This window comes from Astyanax mexicanus, chromosome 18 (genome assembly GCF_023375975.1).
Source record: "Astyanax mexicanus isolate ESR-SI-001 chromosome 18, AstMex3_surface, whole genome shotgun sequence".
Taxonomy (NCBI): Eukaryota; Metazoa; Chordata; class Actinopteri; order Characiformes; family Acestrorhamphidae; genus Astyanax; species Astyanax mexicanus.
Genome location: NC_064425.1, coordinates 13,107,333 through 13,130,529, shown reverse-complemented (window position 1 = coordinate 13,130,529; position 23,197 = coordinate 13,107,333). Strand labels below are relative to the sequence as shown.

Here is a 23,197-nt window from a genome sequence, read left to right as displayed (position 1 = left end):
AGAAAAAGAGAAAGAGAGCGAGAGCGAGAGAGCGAGAGAGTGAGAGAGAGAGAGAGAGAGAGAGAGAGAGAGAGAGAGAGAGATTCCCCTAAAAGGAGCCGGATGGATGGAAGTGATGTGAGAAAAATGCCATGACTGCTCTCTTGTTTACTCTCTGATCTGGAGGGAATGTTCTCTACACAGGACCAGTAAAAGAGAGAGTGTGTAAGAGAAGGAGGGAGGAGGGGGGCTGGCAATAGACCCAGGGAGATAAAGGGTAAGGCAAGAAAGAAAAGGAAGAGGGTGTGAAAAGGAAAGAGGGGAAATGAGAGAATGTGAGAGAGGGGGTAAATAAAAGAAAGAGGAGAGAGAGGGTGAAAAAGGTTAAGTGAGAGAGACAGGGTCATTGATAGCGAGAGAGAGAGACAGTGACAGAGAGAGCGACTGTGTGAGAGAGAGATTAAAGCTCAATCCCAATTCACCACTAAGCCGTAACCAGGTTGTCCTGGAGTAACACTGCTAACAGAGGACTAAGAGAATCACTGGCAAGATGAAATGAATATCAGCGTGTGTATCTGATTCTAGGCTGTTCTGTGTTAATAACTGGTTGATAGGTGTTTGAGGTGGTATCTCAGGTGGCTGCTATGGTGTTTTTCGTGGTCGTTTTGGTATCTTGGGTGCTATGGAGTTCCTAAATGGTTGCTAGGTGACTCCTGTGGTATCCCATGTGGTTGCTAATTTGCTGCTGTGCTCCCAGGTGGGTGCTATGGTGTTCCTAAATGGTTGCTAGGTGGCTACTGTGGTATTCTAGGTTGGTGCTTTGGTATCCTGGGTTGTCGCTATGGTTTTCTTAAGTGGGTGCTTGGTGATTGCTATGGTATCCCAGGTAAGTTAGTAGGTTCCTAAGTGGCTGCTGTTGGATCCCAGGTAGGTGCTTTGGTGTTCCTTAGTGGTTGCTAACTAATTGCTTTGGTATCCCGGGTGGTTGCTATGGAATTCTTAGAAGGTTCAATTAGCAGGGTAAGAGCACAGTTCTGCTCAAAATATTGCAATGCACACAACATTATGGGTGACATACCAAAGTTCAAAAGAGGACAAATTGTTGGTGCACGTCTTGCTGGAGCATATGTGACCAAGACAGCAAGCCTTTGTGATGCATCAAGAGCCACGGTATCCAGGGTAATGTCAGCATACCACCAAGAAGGACAAACCACATCCAACAGGATTAACTGTGGACGCAAAAGGTTGCTGCTATGGTATCCTAGGTAGGTGCTTTTTTGTATCTTAGTGGCTGCTAACCAATTGCTTGGTAAAATTAACATGTAAATAATGTTACAGTCCAGAGAGTTGCCAGTCATCCAGAGCTACTGTCAGAAAAATCATCTACAGCAGACCGAACTGTAGCACGACCTCTTATAATAGGTACCTGAGTCTAGGGATGTGGACTGACTCACTCGTTTAAATGGGGGCACACATACAAGCATAAAGAATGCTATGAAAAGAAAAAAATCCCTTTTGGGAGTCAGAAGGGTGAAATGGGGTTCACCTCAGAAAGAGGCTCAGCTGAAGCGTGAGGACGGAGAGCTGTGGAGATGAGTAGACAGTAGATAGGGTGAGTAACCCGATCCACAAAACCAGATCAGAACAGCAGACCCACTGACAGAGAGTGAGTGGGAGGGGTGAGAAAAGACAGATCTGCCTCTAACACCTACACACGAGGGGGCGAGAGAGAGAGAGAAAGGCATGCATTAAATGAACTGTCAATCCTATGTAGGTAAATTAAACTCCTCATTAATAAGGCTATTGGGTGAATGTTTTGCGGACAGATCAGAACAAAACATAACTTTTTGGTTTAAATAAAAAAAAAAAGTGTTATATTCGGACAAAGAAAAAAAAAACTACATTCCAGCATAAGAACCTTATCCCATCTGTGAAACATGGTGGTGGTAGTATCATGGTTTGAGCCTGTTTTGCTGCATCTGGCTTGCCTTCAATGATGGAACAATGTATTTTGAATTGCATCTGAGAATTCCAATAGAAAATGTCACAACATCATGCAGCAAGACAATGACCATAAGCACACAATTCATTCTACCAAAGAACAGTTCAAGAAGAATAAAGTTAATGTTTTGGAATGGGGCCAAGTCAAAGTCCTGACCCTAATGCAATGGAAATGTGTGTAGTGTGGTAGTTTGGTCATTTTAACATTGATTAAAAAAAAATACAAAAACACAATATGTGCATTTTCTGGGGAGTGATTTATATTTGATTTATGGTTGAACATGTGTACGCCACGGTAATTCATCACAAGATCAAATTTCACATGATAAAATGTTGTCAATCTCTGAGGTATTGGTCAATTGAAAAGATAGAAAGAAAAGGAAAGGCAACACATAAATTCATGAGGACAAAAGGCAATATATACTTTAGTGATGTTTCAGTGTCTGATGCTTAATTGATCACAACACTGAAAAATTAATCTTGATTTCGCAGACCCTTCACAACATTTCACCTGGACACTTGTTACAAAAGGACGCCTGTAGTTTAGAGTTCGGTTACGTTTGTCTCGGTTCTCTCCGAGGTTATGGAATGTGTTGCCACTTCTCTGCCTGCCAGAAGTGCACAGTCCAGTTCGTGGGCTAGGCTTTGTTAATGTAGCCCTCCTTGATGAGAAAGTCGTAGATTTTGCGGGTTTTGTTGACATCGATCTTGATGAGCGAGCGGGCCTGCGCTAGCCGGAGACCACCCTGCCGCCTGCACTCGTTCAGCAGAGCCTGCTTGTACTCCAGGTACGCCCCGGGCACCAGCCGCACCACCTGACACAACTACAGGAAAAGCGTGAAATAAGAGGTTCAGAACCATCAGAAGCATTAAAGATATTTTAAAATTGAAGAGTACATTTGATGAAAGCAGTAAGAATGGGTGTGGTTGTATAGGATACTGATACTGATGATACTTCAGACTTTTGTGTGGGGAAAACCTGTTTGAGTAAGGTACAGACTGACTAGTGCGAGTACAGCCTTTAAAATATAACGTTTTTAAGTACAGTAATATTTTCACTATTACTGAACTTAAAATACTTTTATTTTCCTAAGATAAAATAATATACTTTATCCTTTATTAATTCCACAATGGGGAAATTTGCAATGTTACAGCAGCACAGAGGAAAGGATAGAGAAAATATATAAAAAAATTATAAATCTATACATACAAAAGATTACAGAAAAAATATAAAAATACTAAAAATATAATAAAGGAAAAATACATACAACTAGTGCAGCTAAGAGAAGGTCAAAGGAAATATGATAATGGTAGGTTGTGACCAGTATTATTGCACAAGGACTAACCGTAATACAAATAGCAAACAAATAGTAGATGAAAAGGTGAGAGAAAAAAAAAAAAGAATTTAATCTGGTATGCCTTGTGTATGAATTTTACCATTCAGGTTGTAAATAACAGTAAAGCCGCTCCACTAAAGTACAGCGTTATACAGGAATTTCAGTTTAGTTTCCCAGCACCAGGACTGGAGTTGCATTAGCATTAGCTGCTAAGCGTTAGCTCTTTAGCCGTTTAGAGGTGAGTATTTACAGGTGTTAAATCAAGCTACGTGGGGCGAACTGCGAGCTAATATCACTGTGGTTAACCCAAAACACTCCGGCTTCCTCAGTCTAGCGCTGTGGTTAGCCGCTAACGCTAATGCTCCACCCTTATTGCTGGAGAAATTTGTGAGTCTAAATTTACTGTAAATAAAAGGAAGTGCTTTAAAAAAACTGTTTTCAGGCAAGATTAACATCCAACACTCGTTTGACTCTAAAAGAACGTTTTTATTACAGTTTTGTTTACTTAGCTTAGCTTTTCTTAACTTAGTTGCTTAACATAGACATGCTAAATTAGAAGTTCCTTATCTTTTTTTATCCACACTTTTTTAGACAGGTACTGTATTTGTGTATAATCCTGTAGTATTACCCTAATATTACATCTGTCCACAATCTTAAATTTACTTCATATTACTAACAGATGAATGAAAGACAGCTTTCCATACCTCTTTTTCTCTCTCGTTGAGTTTTTCTGTACCTGGCAACCCTGTTAAGTTCAGAGGGGGTGCACTTCTTCTGCCTGTAAAGAACAAAACAAAACATTTTGTTACAAAAGGCAGACGCTAGCCAGGTCAGAAATGTTAATAACCTAAGGAACATCTTGAGAGCAAAAAAAAGTGAAGGGGCAGTATAGTCTGTTAAAGATGGACTGTTTTAAAATGTGTGCTTTGCTCCAAATTCCACAACCCTTCACACTGAATCAGACAAAATCAGATTAATGAGCTGGGATGTGGAAAATCTCTGTAAGGTTGATGTGATTCATAAATATAGCAACAGGATTCTGAACAGATCTGGCCCAGCTGTGCACTGAAGGTTAAGGAACGAGTGGAAAGAGAGAGAGAGAGAGAGAGAGAGAGAGAGAGAGAGAGAGTGTGTATAAGAGAGTATAAGAGAGAGAGAGAGAGAGAGATAGGGAGAGGAAGGGAGAGTGTGTATGAGAGAGGGAGAGGGAGAGAAAGAGATAGGGAGAAGAAGGGAGAGTGTGTATGAGAGATAAAGAGGGACGAAGTGAGAGAAAGAGTATGAGAGATCATAATAGATTATTATTATAATAATTATTATTATTAATAGCAACACTGTTATTAAAACAGTCACACCAATGAAGCCAACTTGAATTGAATTGTGAGAGAAAGTAAGAGAGAGAGAGAGAGAGAGAGAGAGCAGGAATAGGTGTGCATGGCACTTGTACTGCTGACTATATTTACAGCAGCACATCTCTAAGAATCCATTACCGAGGCTCAGCCTGTGGCTGTGTGCTGAAAAGAGAGAACAGAGGAATGGTGAAAGGAAAAAAGGAGGGAGGATGGTAGAGTGGAAGAGGTGTGGGTAGGGGGTGTTGTGGGGGAGACAGGGGAAGAGGATGGGGGGGTTGTGTGCAGTGTGCAGAAGCTTACCTGAGGTAGTGATGGTAGTGATCACTGGGGTGATGCCTGCATCACTGTGAGAAAAGAACAGTGACAGAGATCAGCTGAAAGATTCACAGCTGCTACTGAAGCTGCTCTAGCTGACTGGCTGGCCTCGCTGGAGCTGCTGCTCATACAGAGCCTGAATCATCACTGCCTGACCGTCAGACTTCCTGCTTATTTTCTGCAGAATAATTCAGTCCAATCTGGACAGAACTCGACAGCACGGTCACTTCATTAGCACAAGAAACAGAACCAAGCTGTTTGAGATGGAAATACACCACACACACCTTCTTATTCAGTGTTTTTATTTATTTGTTTATTTAATTTATTTTCTACATTGTAAATTAATATTAAATACATGAAAACTATTAAAGGACACATATGGATTTACAACCTAAACAGTTAAAAAGTGTTTGTCCTCCACATTAATCCCCTGATCTAAACCTGATGAACTGAGATGATGATTTGAGGTGATTTGTGGTGAAGGAAAAGCAGCAACTATTGTTCAGCACCTCCAGAAACTCCTTCAAGACGCTGAGAAAACTATTCCAGGTGACTCCCCCTCATGAAGACAAGAAGATTTAAATACCAAGAGTGTGCAGATCTGTCCTTAAAGATAAATGTGCTTCTTAGAAAAATCTAAAATATATAACATTTTGGTTAACTTTTTACTAACTTAAAAAGAATGCTCATGTTTCTGTATAACTTTAATATAGTCTTTAATATTACATTTACAATGTAAAAAATCTTATAAAGTAAGAAAACACACTGAATGAGAAGAGGTCTAAACTATTGACTGGTACTGTACGATCACTGGCAGTAGAAATTGTGGTTATCTGTACTTTACTAGAGTAACTATTTTTCAGATGACTTTTTACTCCTACTCCTTTCATTTTCACACAATTATCTGAACTTTCTAATCCTTACATTTAAAAAAATAGCCTTGTTACTTATATTTCATTTTAACTTGTTTTCAATCCAGCTTCTCATCATTCAATAAAACTCCTATCCAGATAAATCTCTTCATGCAGATAGGGTGAATCTAATTGTAATTGGATGGGAAGCATAAAAATATACCATTCCGACACCCTATTGGTTTATACTGTGATCCATCACATCCCACATCATTTATCAACATTAAAAAGCTTGAGTTGATACTTCAACTTCCACAGAAGTATAATAATGCAAGATATGTGTATAAGAGGAGAGATGGAGATAATAACACTCACATGGCAGCCTGTTTGTGGAGCCACTGCTGGCAGGCACGGTCATCTTGGAGGTACTGCAGCACTTCACACAGCATGTTCCTCTTACTGCGCTCGTCTTCCCTCGCCCGCTTCACCCGCTCATACACCTTGGCACCTGTGAATATATCACCACAGAACATGTATCTTAGTAAAGCTTAATGAGCTTGCATATGAGGCTATATAGTCACTGGTTAATTACTCCTTTTAGGAGTGATTCTATAAGGTTATGGAACCACTGCTTTGAGATTTTAATTCTACATGAATGCCTCTACAAATTTTGGCAGACAAGCAAAAATCATGTTCTACCACATCCCAAATGTGTTCTACTAGATTCAGATTCAGGTAGAAGATGGCTACATTGTGTTTATTAAAGTAGGACCAAGGTCATGGTCAATACTCAAACATTCGTGGTATTTAAGCTATGCAATGCACTGCAGGAACACAGTTGGTTAATAACCTGAACTCATTTGGGCAAGTGTGAATACATACATTTACTATATACCTATATACAGGGTTCATACAGTTTTTAACCAACAAATTTCCATGACTTATCCATGACTTCAAGGCAAATTTTCATGATAATATGATTGTTAAAATATCAGTCCAGACATGGACAATAAAACCAAAAATCAACTAAAACTATAAACAAAATTGATTACAGAAGGCCTAAAATTAATAGTACAGAAAAAAAAACATTTCTTTAAGCAATGTTGACACAATCTTCAATAATAAAATGTGTCAAATTTTGAGAGCTTCATCGAGCAGGGCTAATTTACTGAACAAACTCTCAGCTGATGTATTTGGTAGCTCAAAAAATAGCTTTTCTCTTTCGAAAAAAAAAAAAGATTTGTAAATTGCAAATTTACATGACTTTTGCAAAATTTTCTGTGTATTTTTATTTTTCCAAACCTTATCCAGGCCTGGAAATTGCCATTTTGAAATTCCATGACTTTTCCAGGTTTTTCATGACTGTATGAACCCTGTATATACTGTGACATGTGGGGGCGTAAGTCGTAAGTCCACCCCACGCCAGGATGGGCAGCCCTGGTCCCGGCCTACAAAATGTGCAATACGGCAACACAAATCCAAAAAAATAAAACTAACAAACAAACAAAATAAACAGTGACTTAAAGAGACTATCGGCCCATTGATATATTTGTTTATTTGGGTGTTTATGGAGGGCATTTTTTCAATAAAAGGTTCGTTTTAAGATAATTTGCTTCCTGCGTCTGTGATTTTTGTGCTTATGGACTACCAGGTCGCGGTGGCCACGCTCCTATTCCCAGGGGAGCCGTCACAATATTCACGTTTCTTGTTTATTTAGGATGTTATTTTGGTGCAGTTGGATTTTTTCCCCAGTGGATAAACCAACCAAATCTGGAAGAAAATGCTGCAAGTTTACACACTTGTTAACTGATCAGACTACAGCAAAAAAGAGCAGCTGTGAAAATGCCCTGGGACCTTTAGCTCTTTTCATTACTAAAATATTTAGAGAAAACAAATGAAAAAATGTCCTTTTTAAGGAAAATACATTTTTAATTAAAATAGAGAGATTCACAGTCATTTAATTACAGCTAATAGACACTTACTTTGTACTACATTTGCTACCCTACATTTGAAACTAAAGAGCCTGTAATTAATTTAGAAGGAAAAATTACAGTGCATTTTTTGGTATGTTTTGTAAATGTTCTCATTCATTTGCAGGCAGTGTGCAAGCACAAGAAGAGCAGCCTTAATTACAGGGTTTGCTTTTGCTCTTGCTCTTAGAATCTGCATTTGCTGACAATTGCAGCATGCTATAAATATAAAGCAAATTTCACAGTAGAATTAAATTGTAAAAGAAATGCACAGAACCAGTCAAAAGTTTTTTTTATTGTCTGCATTGTAGATTAATACCAATATTAAGTCAACCAAATATGAAAGTGTTTTATATTTCAGATCTTAAAAAGCAGCACCTCTTGCTTTAGATGACAACTTCGCACATATTAGCTGCATTTTCACCTGGAATGGCATTTAGTTAACAGCTGTGCTGTGTCAAGGGTTAATTACTTATATTTCTTGCCTTTCTTAATGTGTTTGAGAGCATCAGTTGTAAAGTCGTGAAGAGGTAGAGTTGGTATACAGTGAATAGCTCTATTTGAGTAATGTTCTAAACCATTTTATGGGAAGAACTACTCAAGTAAAGAAAACAACATACTTTAAGAAATGAAGGTCAGTCAAAATTTCAAGAACTTTGAAAGTATCCTCAAGTACAGTCACCACAAAGACCATCAAAAACATCATGATGAAATCATGATATTTAAAAATTAAAGGGACTTGCTGTGCTGTGCTCCATGTTTGGCACGTTTGTGTTTAATGCAAAATACTGAAAATAAGCACTGTTGTTTTACCTTTTGGTACTCTGTAGTACCGAGAGATTTCGGCTAGTCTCTTTTTATTTTCGAATTTTGATACCCAGCCCTAGTAATGGCAGGCTCAGATGCCTGAAGGTCTTACCACAGAACGTCCGAATGCCTTCCTTTCTGTATTCCTGCAGCCGTCGAATCTCTCTCTGCAGCTCAAACTCCACTGAGAGAGAGAGAGAGAGAGAGAGAGAGAGAGAGAAAAGGAGAGAGACAGACAGACTAGAAGTGAGTGTACATTTCTGCTTTCTGCTCACTGCTGACAGTCATGAACTTTTCACCCCACAAGATGCTCAGAGACTGAACAAAGCAAGGGTACATTATACAGCGCAGGATTTGTGGACACCCCTTCTAATGAATGCATTCATGCATCTTAAATTGCTCCAATTGCTGACACAGATGTGCAAATGCACAACAGCAGACATAAGATTGTCTTTTCCCTGTAGAGAATTACTGGATTCTATTGGCAAATATGAACATAGTGGTTTCACGCCTCATGCCAGGGTTAAAGGGGTATAAGGGCCTCCAGCACTGAGGTCACTGTGGAAGAGTGAAACTATGTCCTTTGGAATGCTGGTGGTTCTGCACACATTTATATTTAAGGCATTTAGATGATGCTCTTTTCCAAATCGACTCAGGGTTATTCCTATTACAGAACTGGGCCAGTGTATTGTTAAGAGTCTTGCCCAAGGTCTCTTATTGGTAAAGAGCAGCATTCAGTCACCAAGAGCACAAACTGAACCCCAGTCTCCCACATGATGTGGAAGCTCACTGGCAAGGAGTGGTGTTATCCACTCCGCCACACCAACCACCATACACCACTTTTGGGATGGGTTTGGGAGTTGAGGATGAGGTGAGGTGGGGTGGGATGGTAGGATGGGGCAACTGTCTACTGTTAAGTTACACCAGCAAATACAGAACAATACCCTTAATACCCTTGAAAAGAAGCTATGAATGCACAGGTGTCACAATACTTCTGTCAATATAGAGTATCTAATCACACAATGAGTGAGTCAGCATGTCCACATAATCCAGCCTATGACCCACACGCTCCCTCGTAAGTCATGAAATAATAAACACACGCATAGAGGTGTGCAGGTCAGCAAGTATCGAATTCTGCTCTCGTGCAATACGTGTGGAAAAATTGAAATGCTCACTGCCTGTCAAAAGTATGGGGACAGCTTCATTTCACTTTTTTGAAGATAAAAACTGATACTAATGCTTTAACTACATTTTGCAAGCCTAAGCAATCTATTTTCCAGACTACTGCTATTGAAACATCTGGCTTTTAAAAGTTAAACCCTGCACACAAGGGCGCCAATTCTATAGAACTATAGAAATAACCGAAATTCCCCCCCCCAAGACCTGGAAAAAACATTTATTCAGCCGATACAGATTTAGCTATAGCAGTGGAGTGCTAAAGTTCAGCAACCTAAATGCTGCTGCTCCTTAACTAGTTAACTTCAGGACTTTACTGTATGTATGCATCGTATATCAGATGGGGAGCTGAGATTAGCTTTTATTAGCTTTAATTTGTTTTTCATTCTACCTTAAATACTGCAGATTTTCCTTCTATTGTACCATTTAAGGTGGAACAGGAAAAGTTAGCTAGCAAGCAAGCTACTGAGAAGAAACACTAGCATTTTTTTTTATTCCACCTTAAACGCTGCATATTTAGCCTTCTGTTGCACCATTTAAGGTGGAAAGGGAAAGTTAGCTTGCCAGCTAGCTACCGAGATTAACCACTAACTACCTAGCTAAAGTCTAACTAGATTTTTTTGTTATGCTTGTTCTAAAGAAAATCGTCATAAAACTCTTTTTTGAAACTACACATTAATTAATGGTGTTAATATAGTGGTTAATGTAATGTTTAACAAGGAAAATTGATGGGTTTCTTTGGTCGCTTGTGTTGCACCATCTTACCAGTGATTCTCATAGTCCTCTGTTTAGAGAGTTACTCTGAGAAATCTCAGTTTGAAGGACTATGTAGCCCCAACACTTCCCCTAACCTAGTCCTCCATCCTAACAAGAATCAGGACACCCTACCTCTAAGAAGTATGCATGCAAAAAAGAGGGGTAATACTCAGTGGTAAAATAGGATTGGGTCTTAATATCAGCCTGTTCCATATTTTTTTCTTCCTCCGGACAATTAACTCTTCTGTTTTGGTCATTTTGGAGCGATAGAAATTATTTTAAATCATGCAATAAATTAAGTATTGGTTATAAAGAAACAAACAAAAAGACATTCTGAAAAGCACCTTTGAGATTTTTAACAGAGAAGGATGTGTTTGTTAAATCAACCTCATATCAGCTGTATGGGATGCACAGTTAAATACTCACAAGCATGGTTCTCTATAAACTTGTCATGCTCGATCGGTCCCAGCACCCTGGCAAATCGCCTCATGGCATCATACAGGTCCTGCACCTCCTTAGGATACCGTCGTTCCAGTACTGTGAACACACACACAACAAAACAAAAACAGATAAAACATCTATACACACACAGAAAAAGAATACAGATTAATACAGGCTGTGTTTGATTGTGGAATGGAAAAGCGAGAGCCATTGCCATCTCTCTGATGAGCTCTCGCGCACAACTGATTTCCTTTCCATTCAAGGACCTTCAAGCCTCCAGCCAGCAGAAGCATCTGAGAAATGCTTCTCTGCTGTTGGCTGATAGGAAAGAGAGCAGCAATGAGGGCGAGAGAGGAGGTGTTACAGTGTCTCTGCTAGCTCTGCATAATGTGTTAGTGGAGAATCACACACACACACACACACACACAACATAAAAAAACAACACATACACACACCTCCACCTCACACCCACACAAACAAGCAGGAGCAGATTTAATGATGTGGAATGGAATGGAATAGAATGGGAGTCTTCTTCACCCTGTGCTTTTCCCAAATCATTATAATTAAAGATGGCACCGATACAGCACCCACTATCAAGTCGATACCAGCAGAAAATCAGTTCTAGAATAAATCTAGCCTCGAGAAATCCTACAATTTATATCCTGTTCTGTAATTAGCTTAAGATAATAGTAATATATTGTAGTGCTGTAATGAGAATTGATACTTGGTGAGCAATATAAACTTAAATCAACCAATCTACCAAACAGAGTCATGTGACTACATATACGGTTGTGTTAATTACGCATTAATTTTAGGGATGGCCAGATCAATTTTTTTCAGTTCTGATCCGAATATGATATGCAAGTGCTGTTGCCATTCTGATACATGATCTCTTTGCACATAAATATTTTTTTCCTCACTTATTTAATTGTTTTTAATATTATCACTATTGTTGCTGGTATTGTGCTTAAGGTTACTGTACATAAAGAGGCTAAAAATGACAACACTGTACATTAGAAGAGCAATATTTATACACAAATATACTGAATTTAAATGCATTCCTAATAAATTTATTTAATGACAGATTGTACTTGCTCTCTAAATGCTCCAACAGGCTGCAGAATACCTAGCTTGTAATTGAGTATAATTTAATTAATACAAATTTGGCAGCTTCTCTGTAATCCCTTAGACTTTGAGTTATTGCTGAAGTCTAGTTGTGTTTTTCTAAAAAGCACAAGGGAGAGTCTGGTGCTTTGTCTTCCCACCGCTACTCTAACATGAAACTAGGGGTGGGAATCTTTTACTATCTCACGATTCGATTCGATTCCGATTTTGGGGGCCACGATTCGATTCAAAATCGATTTTTGATTCAAAACGATTTGATTTATAAAAATTTATTGAAAACTTATTGAAAAAAAAAGCCTCCAAAATATACACTGGTCCTGGAGAAGGTAATGTGTTACAAAAACAATAAAATGTGCAGGAATGTGGGTCTTCAGTGACAGAGGAATCACTGGGATATCACAATGACGTTAATGAACAATAAATAAATAATAAATAACACTGCTTTATTACCAGGCTACTAGCGGTGGTGTGTAGGTGACGCTGCTGGGCTGATGTGATGATAGCAGTGGAGCGCTAAAGTTCAGGAGCAGCTGCTGATTAACTAGTTAATTTTAGGCCGTTGTATTTCTTCAGAAAGGGGGCAGGAGGTGGAGAAATTAATTCATATTGTCCATTCCTTAATTCCTCTGTGATGAGGAGCTGAAATTAGCTCTGATTAGCTTATTGTTATTTTTCCGTTCCGCCTTAAATGCTGCAGCCCGCTGCCACCTGTAGCGTTATTTAAGGTGGAACTGGAAAGTTAGCTAGCTAACAGAAACTGAAACTAACTACTAGCGATCTTTTTTATGCTTGTTATGAAGCATTCTGCCATAAAACATTAAAACTACACGTTAATCTAAGGTAATATAGTGCTTGTTCTGCCATCTTACCGGTGATTCTCATACACCTACGCTCTGTGTGGGTCTGACGGTAAGTTCAAACTGCAGCGGCCACGGTCGCTTTGGGCAGTGGGAGGCGGAGCGAAAAACGCTTCGTGCCGCTGCAGTGTGAACTTACCGTGAGGGGTAGGGCCAAGGGAAGAAATGGGATTGGACCTTAGAATCGATTTTGGGACATTTTAAATCGATTCTGAATCGTAGTAAATGAGAATCAAGATTCTTATGTGAATCGATTTTTTGGCACACCTCTACATGAAACCAATGCAGGTGCTTAATTGAAAGTTAAATGTATGATGTAATGGTATCTCAACCCCTTGATTTTCAGCATTCCCTGGCTAAAATATCACCAAACAAACTAACTAACTAACTATCTGGCATCCTGGTGCACAATGATACAGCTGTACATCTATCTCTCAGCACTTGTGACATGTGGCTTTACTCACATTACAGGTAACTGTGCTGCTCTTCTGCATTTCAACACTAAAATATCCAAATATATCCAAACAAACAGCTATTTAGTCAAACCAACAGCTAATGCTCTTTGTATGCTGTGAGACTAAAGTTACTCTGTGTTTAAGATGTGGAACAGGAATCCTGATCTGTGGTGTGTCTTATGTTACCCTTTTTATGGGTTTATGGTCCGACATATGCTGTGGACTGGAATTTGGATTGGCATGTGGATCAGTCATGTCTGTCCAATATCCAGTACAATAATTATGTCAATATCAGGCTCGATACCAATATTGGATTGGATTGGTCAAGTCTTTAATTTATATATGATTGACAGCTGCCTCATGTTTGCTGCCTCCGCTTGTAAACACATTTATTTGTGTTTTTTTTTTCTACTGCTGGCAAACTGAGATCCATCCAGATCTGCTCTTCTAAAAAGCTCAATTCTTCTGGATTACTGTTGCCACTTTTGAAGCTCCCCAGTTGACTGAAACGGTGATTCAACAGCCACAATTATTTTCTATAGGAGCTTTCCCCAATAGCGCTATGTCAACACTCCTCTTTTTACAATGGTACCAGCAAGCTAATTGGCTCTTTGATGAAAGGAGGATGTTTATGCATAAACAGACTCTAATAAAAATATTAAAATAATGAAAAAAAAAAGGCTTCTTATAAACTGCTTATAATTACACACAATTGTCCCATAGTGTCCCAAAAGAGCTCAAGAGTTCAGGATGATGTTATTCTGGAGCCCTGAACTCCAACTCTTCATATTACAATATGTATATAATATGTGTAGGTAACCCTGATCATAAAAATAGTTAAAAATACCAGCGTCACCCAGAACCCACAGCCCACAAAGTCTTCATTTAAATCTATACTGTGTTTTCGAGAACTGGCGTAGTATTGCAAAACATAACACAATACTGAAGTGCATGGATATTTTCTTATATCCCTCATACACAGATGTTAAAAATGAGGTGATGACCTGTGCTGGGCTCCAGATGGGGCTCACAGAGCACAGCGGAGAAGTGCGAGAGCTGATGGCCTTGAGACGAAGCGGCAGGTCAAGCTGCTTTGCTCTCTCCAAACGTGGATAAACCGGCACCGCTGTGAGACACGGAGCCTCGACCACTGCCTTACCGTTCGGCTCTCGCAAACACGCACACACACACATTTCACACAGTCTCCATGACAACCGGCCTGCAGCTCCACGGTAACTGTTGGCTCTCTTTTGTCTTGAGAGAGCAGGAGATAAGGAAGGTGGCAGAGGGCTGATAAATAAATAAACAGAAAAGCCGGTCTTGTGAATCCCAGAGTTCGGTGCTGTTCATGAGCGCCTGACAGCAGCATGGGGCTCCTGGCTGTAACAACGAAAAAACGGAAAAACAAAGAAAGGCTGGATAGTATAAACATATGTACCCGTCAGAAACTGGTGTGACAGGAGTTCTGAAGGGGTGGGGGCCTATTTACTGATTCCACTGACCCTCTTGCCCCCAAGAAGGTACAGATGAATAGAAGCTCATGAAGCTGCCTCCTCTTTTATCATTAGAAGCACGGTATTCATTTCATGGTGGACTATTCATGGAAGAGCAATTATGGCCATTGCGAGCTGCTCTGGCACGGCTCCAATCGGACTATTCTGAGCCTCGGTTGTAAATGTTTGCACGCCTATGTTATGGTGGCCAGGGAGATTCATTTCAATACGAGCTGGCAGCAATCAGTGGATATGCACGCAATTTTAGTAATCTGAGTAATCGGGTACTCTGATTGATAGCACTGAACAATGACACATTGTTTCAAATCTGAACATCCTGTACCTGCAACACTCCAGCAGTTGTACATTAACCTTAAACTGTATTACAGAGTCGGCTCAGTCATTTCAACTACAATTTAATCTAAGCACGAGTAAAATACAATGTATCAAGAGTTCTTACTCTGAAACTTGCGCAGGTTTATTAGTCCATGGTCTCGAATGATCCTGAAAAACACAAAATAAGACAGTTTTTAATATAAACATTGTATATCCTGTAGACAATCTATATAATCTATAACCTTTCAAGTGGACAATTGTTGTAACTGATCCTAATGAACAGCAAGTTAATTAACCTTCACCCTAGATAAAATCTGGGTTTGCAATAGTGACTTGGGAGTTTTATTGAATGAAGACATTTGGGAAATCCTAATAAATGAAATTATTTTGGTCTCAATAATGCAAGTCTATCTTTAACCATTCAGAGGACCCAAAAGTTACAACTGCGGTTTTAGTTCTGTTTATTAAGGTTGTGCACAGCAAAGCAAAACCACTTCTGTTAAACCACTAGGTAACACCTTAGCAACCATTTGGTATTACCACTGCAACCACCTGATAACACCACCGCAACCACTTGGTAAGACCTTAGCAACTAGACGATTAACACCTTAGCAACCACCTGAGAAAACCTTAGCAACCACCTGATAACACAACTGCAACCACCTGATAACACAACTGCAACCACCTGATAACACAACTGCAACCACCTGATAACACAGCTGCAACCACCTGATAACACAGCTGCAACCACCTGATAACACAGCTGCAACCACCTGATAACACAGCTGCAACCACCTGATAACACAGCTGCAACCACCTGATAACACAGCTGCAACCACCTGATAACACAGCTGCAACCACCTGATAACACAGCTGCAACCACCTGATAACACAGCTGCAACCACCTGATAACACAGCTGCAACCACCTGATAACACAGCTGCAACCACCTGATAACACAGCTGCAACCACCTGATAACACAGCTGCAACCACCTGATAACACAGCTGCAACCACCTGATAACACAGCTGCAACCACCTGATAACACAACTGCAACCACCTGATGACCACTTGGTAACACCTTAGCAACTACGCCGTAACATCTTAGCAACTACACAGTAACACCTTAGCAACCACCTGATAACCCTGTTACAATCACTTGGTAACACCACTGGAACCACCCAAAATACTGCAACCACAGCAACCACTTGGTAACATCTTTGCAACCACCTGGTAACACATTAGCAACCACCTGAGGGACACTACTGCAACCACCTGAGGGACACCACACCATATAACTTTTGTCCTTAAGGAAATAATCTGTTTTTTAACCTCACCATAAGTAATGTAATGAATATAACAGTACTGTGAAACTCTGCATCAATCTAGACAAAGCGGTCAGTAATTCCCAGCAGAGAGGCTTAAAGAAAAGCAGCAATCAAAGCATGAACATCTTAGAGGTCTTGCATACCTCGGCTGTCATGCAAGCTGCCTGACTTAGCCTGGACAGCTACGGCTCATTAAGAAGATTTACACCCGGATCCTTTACCTTAAACATCGCTTAGTGAAACACAGCTATGCACACAACACAAACAAGCATGGGGTTGCCATGTAGACTCCACTGAGCTAAGTGACCCTGATCAGAAATACATTACAGCATAAGATTCCAGGGAATTAACACCAAATCATTCTTAATTTTCTGATTAGTCAATCATGACCTCCACGCAAATACTGAGTGGAGTGCTGTACGAGTGCCATTCTAGATCAGACAGGTTTCAGACGCCCTCTAGTGGCCTGCAGGCCAGAAATTGAGAATATTTTAAACTCACTTTTTCCTTCGCTGTCTCTCCTTTAGTCTTGAATGGTATATGTCCACAACCGCAACTTTAAGAGCTGAAACAACAAAACAGAAGAGATGGGTGATTTACACAAAAGCAAAGAAGAGTCAAACAATATAACATTCCAACTAGGGATGGGTGATATTGTAAATATGTAGATTAAATATATGAGCAATTATGATCTTTAGTTCTTACATAAATTCTGTTTTTTTTCATTTGTAGTTTAACTTTAAAACATAATTTAAAGGTGATGAACAAGCTAATGCTTCCTATTGTAACTTACTTTTTTCAGTTAAGAAAAACACTGTTGCATAAAATAATTCTTTACAGGTTTCTGACAGAACCAAATCTCTCTCTATTGTCTAATTTGAGAAAATAAGTTAATATATAAGTAATATTAAAGTAGTAAAGTGATGCTACTTTAATCCCATGAGTAATACTGTCTCTTAAAAGGGACCACATATATTTTTACTAACAGTTAAGCGTTTCATTACTGCCTTGAAATTAGTCTGCATTAGTGATGCATCGAAATGTGCATTTAGCAGATGGCTGAATAACAAATACATTTTTTTATTAAATTTGCTTTCCTTAGAATTTAATTGAATACATTTTAATACCTCAATGTATTTTTGTCATGGTTTACATAAAATGAATAACAAAAAGACAACTAAAAATATTTACTAAGCAACATTAACATTTCAATTATCCCAGCAGACCAACCAACAGAGCACAATACATTTACGTGGTGACCAGGTGAATAAACACCTACTTCTTTTCAAATTGACTGTATTTGTCACACTATAAGGTGCACCCGATTATAAGGCACAATAACCATGAATGTCTATTTTCTGGTTTATTTTCAAACATGAGGCACAGTGTTTATATGGATTTATTATAAGGCATTATGCAACCCTAGTCAAGAACAAGGGTGTCATCATGTTTTACTTCTAATTCAGCAGGTCTTGTAAAAGGAGCGCTGGATGTTAATCTACACAGATTTCTGTCCTGAAAACTGTTTATTTGGGTGAACAAAGCGCTTTCTTTTATTTAAAATGTTAGCAGCACTAGTAAATCCTGAAAAAAACCCTGAATGTTACGGGAACCCAGGGCACTATCAACTAGCCTTGCTGCTGGAGAAACTTCACTGAAAACTCACCCTCATAACGCTGTACTTCATTGGAGTGCCTTTAATGCTCCTTAATACCTGACTGATTTGAATTCATACATAAGGCGCACTGATTTTTTGACTGGTGTTTTACATTAATGTTAGGTATTTAAAGAAATATGATGGGGAAATAGCAGAGTTAGTTAGAGAATAGTTAGCAGAGTTATTGTTATTGTTTTGTTGTTTTGTTCTTACCATGAAGAATGTCAGAGTCGTCATCAACAAAATCAATATCTTTTAAATCCCATTCCGCGTAGTTATCAAATTCCTAACATTAGATAAGAGAAAAACAGAGAGAAAGAGTTAGTAACTGACTGTACCAGTCAAAAGTTTAGACACACCTCTCATTCCCATTCACCTTCTTATTCTGTTTTTTTGTTTCTTTTTGTCCTACACTGTAAATAAAGAGTAAAGTGATCCAGACTATGAAGGAACACATAATGAATTATGTAGTAACTTAAAAGTGTTAAAAAAAATAATAAATACTCTGTAAAGCATTTAGGTGCTATTATTTGGGGTGCTGTTAACTCTGATGAACTTATCCATGCTCAGTATTTCCTGGGGCAGTCCTGATGAGACCAGTTTGCGACTGCACTCGAGGATGCTTTAAAAATTCTTGAAATTGACTTTCAGTTTAACTGAATCATTACTTAAAATATATTTTTTCCCTTTATGTCGTTATTGCCATTATATGTATTAGAACATTACTCAAATAGGGCTATTCACTGTGTACCAACTCTACCTCTTCACAACTTCATAACTGATCCTCTCAAACACATTAAGAGACAAAAAATTCAGCACAGCTGTTAACTTAAAGCCATTCCAGGTGACTCTACCTCATTAAACTGACTAAGAAAATGCAGAGCAGGCAAAACTGTCATCTAAACAAGAGGTGCTACTATGTTACATATTTTAGACCACACTGCAAATTGAAAACACTGTACACTGACCTCCATGAAGTCTGCTCGAGCAGGCATGTACCCCGCCATATCTCTGGACAGCTGAGAGTCAAACGAGGGCCGAGGAGGATCGTCAGTGGCTGATAAGAAAGAGATGGGTAAAAGGTTGGTTACATTATAAACAAATAACTTATTTAACTTAAGCCAGCCTAATGCTTTAAAGGCACTTTGACAAAATTCACACATTCTGCTCTTAGTTTCTTGTTCCAGGATCAAGGTCATTTGCAGTTAATGTGGACTGATCGTCAAATTAACTATGGGAGAAGCAAATGAAAGCACACAGTTTGCAAAACGGTAAGAAGGATCCAGAAACCAACAAACTATTACAATTTGTAAGGTAATGTAATGATTATTGATATTTCTTAAAATTTCTATGTATCGCCCAGCCCAATAAAAGACAGTGTAAGGAGCCAATATCATTACACTACTGATAAAAAAAACCCTTCAGAAGAAAACACTGTAGGCAATCTCTTACGTTTGAATGGGATGGCACTGTCCGCTGTTCGAGCCTCCTCCATCTGCCGGAGACTGAGCAGTGTGGAGGAGAAGAGAGGGTTGTTGATGAAGTTCTTCATGTAGTGGTTTTCACATTCCTCCTTGGTTTTGGTGCGCATCTGATAGGCCACATCCTGCCTGAAACATTATGTTAGTGAAAGACAAAACTGATTAATCAATAGATTATCATTAAAACTAAACAACTTTTTTGTTTACAAAACAATTCATGTGTTCCTGTATAGCTTTAATATAGTCTTCAATATTAAAATTACATTGTAAAAAAAAAAAAAGAGAGAGAAAACACATTAAACAAAAAGAAGTGTGCCAAACTTTTGACAGGTACTGTATGTGATAGGACTGAACAATATTAGAAAAAGTGTGTAAATATGCAAAATATATTGCAGTATTATTATTTTTTTAATACTGAGATTTTCACCAGATTTAACCAGAAGTCAGACATTTAATGTTTAATGTTATTAATAATCCACTCTCTTGGTTTTTAATACTGAGGTCAAATAAGTGATATTGCATTTGAGATTGCATTACAATGCTTCAACAATATATTTTGCAGCCCTAATATATAATTAATTATAAAACATATTAAACACACCAAAGCTTTTTAACTGTACTGACCAATTTCCAAAGCCGCAGTCCATGACAGCCTCTAGGAGAGCCATCTCCTCCTGCGCCGTCCAGCTGGGCTCCAGTATAGGAAAATCCGACGTCTAAGAGAGAGAAGATAAGATACCACACTGAGCAATTATACACTTTATGATAAGTTTTTTTTTTAAGTTAAATACACATGTACACAATCTAGTAATTATTATGATTTAGTACTAAAATGTTGTACTAAAACTCCACATTGAGACCAAAACAGTATCCTGTATTAAAGCAGTGTATTTTTTATTTTATTTTTTATTTATTTTTATTTTTATTTGAATGTTATTGAACATTCTCAGTATTCTCAGTGTTGTCAACTACTGCTTAAATTGTATTTTGTTAAGAAAAAAAAAATTAAAATTGTACATAAGTAAAACTGTATGTAAACTATAGTTTAAAAAAAAAACTAAAAATATCGTTTTATTCCAGCAAACAAACTTGTGCAGTTGTTAAAAAATTAATAAATTATGATTGTTTTACCATGATTTCAAATTTGTGATCACTTTGATGCTTCTTATACTCATAGCCCCGAGTAAAACACTGAAACAGAAAAGAAACATTATTCTGATTATATATTTGTACAGCAAAAGCTTGACAATTTTACTGTCAATTAATAACCACAGTGCTGACACATTTTGAATAATTGTAGCTATTTGAAAACCAAGTAACTCTAAACAAACATTTTTTACGCCCATTCTATCTTAAGTTTAGTCACAGGACATCACTTCAGATACTCACCTGGAGACAGAGAAGGAAAGGGGATGGTCCACACTCAGCACACTTTATGTAAGGCTCCACCAAGTACGAAGAACATCCCCGACAAGGAGGCTTGTCAAAAGGGTCATCTGGAATTAAGGATGATTAAAGTTACACCAACATCACAGATTAATTTAATATATATATAAGATTTAATATTTATTTAAGATTTAACGTTAATATCAGACAAATATTATAACAAATCTAATCTGCATAGACATAAAATACTTTTTAAATTATTAAGAAAAAAACTGTCCAAACCAATCTAGCTCCTTATGAAAAAGTGTTTGCCCCCCATAAATTAACTGTGATTAATCAAACTTGATTGTAAGTCTATGACTGAAGATAAGACGTTTATAAAGTTTGAGAGCAGTGCTGAAATAGTTTTCTGCAATACAATGATCCAATATTTACCAAACAGCAGCTAATTACACTAAATCTCCATATTAACCCTATTATTATTATTATTATTATTATTTGGCTAATCATCTTATCCAGAGGTTCCTCTGGTTAACGTTAATTTACTGTTTGGCTTAACGTTACTGTTACACCTGTTAACTGATAGGGGCTAGCTAACGCTAACTACAGAATATTGACTTTATTTTAAGATATACTCACTTCCAAAAGATGTCAGGCGGTCCATGTCTGCAGTAAATCGTGTACAGGATGATTTATTTAACGTTTTCTGTCGTTATTATTTAATTAAAGCCGCTAGCTTGTTTTCAAGCCTGTTGTTTTTAAGCTAAGCTAGTTAGCTAACAGGCTAAGCTAAGCTAGCCGGGCTGAGCTGCTTCAGCATTTCCCCAGCAGTTACTACTAACTCAAACTCCACAAACTCACAAACCAGTGGCGATTTACACCATTTATAACAATTTAATTTAAGCCTCGCTGTCCCGCACCAGATGCTCATACAGCGGTTATCAGCGCAGCTAGTTTGTTAGTTAGTTAGCTACTTGGCTAAGGAGAAAACAGCCATCCTGAGGTAAAGATGAGGTGGAGCGCAGCGCCCCTTGCGGCGCCTGGTAGCTACTGCTACTGAGCCATGTTATATACAGTGCAGGAGGTAAACAACAATAATCATACACATATTAACAAAATTAATAATGTAATATTAGCTTATTTTACACCTACGCTTTGTAAGATAATAGTTTATCAGTACAGTATAAGACTACATCTGGTCTGACATCGATTGTATAATGGATAATTCTTACACTGTCTCTTTTACCATTTAGCATTTCTGTTTTTCAACAGTTTATCTTTTTCCACTTGTTTATTTTTCTGCCTGTCTGTCTGTCTTTCCAACTGTCTACCTTTAAAATTATCTGTCTTTCTGCCTGTCTGTTTTTTCACCTGTCTATCTTTCCAGATGTTTATTTTTTGCCTGTCTGTCTTTTCAACTGCCTGTCTTTCCAACTTTCATACTTTCCATCTCTCTGTCTTTCTGCCTATCTGTTTTTCCAACTTTCTACCTGACCAATTATTAATCTTTCCACCTGTCTGTCTGCCTTGGTGTTGGTGTGAGATCTACGCTGACTGGGTGTTCCTGTTGCTGCGCTCCATAGTATTTAGTATTAGTCTACAAAGCAGAATATTTAAAAATAATGAAAAAACACTGAATGTAAGTTGTAATATATTATTTTATTAAACAGTATTATTTGTTTTTGTACATATTTAAAAAATTGTACAAAATACCAAAAATAATACCGGTATTATAATATAATATAAAATAATATAATATAATATAATATAATATAAAATAATATAATATAAAATAATATAATATAATATAATATAACATAATATAATATAATATAAAATAATATAATATAATATAATATAACATAATGTAATATAATATAATATAATATAATATAAAATAATATAATATAATATAACATAATATAATATAATATAATATAAAATAATATAAAATAATATAATATAATATAACATAACATAATATAATATAATATAATATAATATAATATAATATAAAATAATATAATATAATATAACATAATATAATATAATATAAAATAATATAATATAATATAACATAATATAATATAATATA

The 23,197-nt window shown here is 37.7% G+C and overlaps 1 protein-coding gene across 1 annotated transcript; it reads right to left on the bottom strand.

Annotated features, from left to right (window-relative positions):
- Nucleotides 1-2,218: 2,218 nt before the first annotated feature.
- tada2a (transcriptional adaptor 2A) lies at nucleotides 2,219-22,146 on the bottom strand. Its single transcript, XM_022669983.2, has 15 exons — nucleotides 21,742-22,146; nucleotides 21,106-21,212; nucleotides 20,848-20,907; nucleotides 20,341-20,432; nucleotides 19,688-19,845; nucleotides 19,204-19,292; nucleotides 18,449-18,521; nucleotides 17,080-17,143; nucleotides 15,376-15,419; nucleotides 10,971-11,081; nucleotides 8,725-8,796; nucleotides 6,211-6,343; nucleotides 4,970-5,013; nucleotides 4,022-4,095; nucleotides 2,219-2,804 (listed from the first exon to the last, which is right to left on the bottom strand). The coding sequence occupies exons 1-15, from the start codon at nucleotides 21,764-21,766 to the stop codon at nucleotides 2,619-2,621; spliced, it is 1,332 nt and encodes a 443-aa protein (XP_022525704.1). The 5' UTR covers nucleotides 21,767-22,146; the 3' UTR covers nucleotides 2,219-2,618.
- Between the last annotated feature and the right edge of the window lie 1,051 nt (nucleotides 22,147-23,197).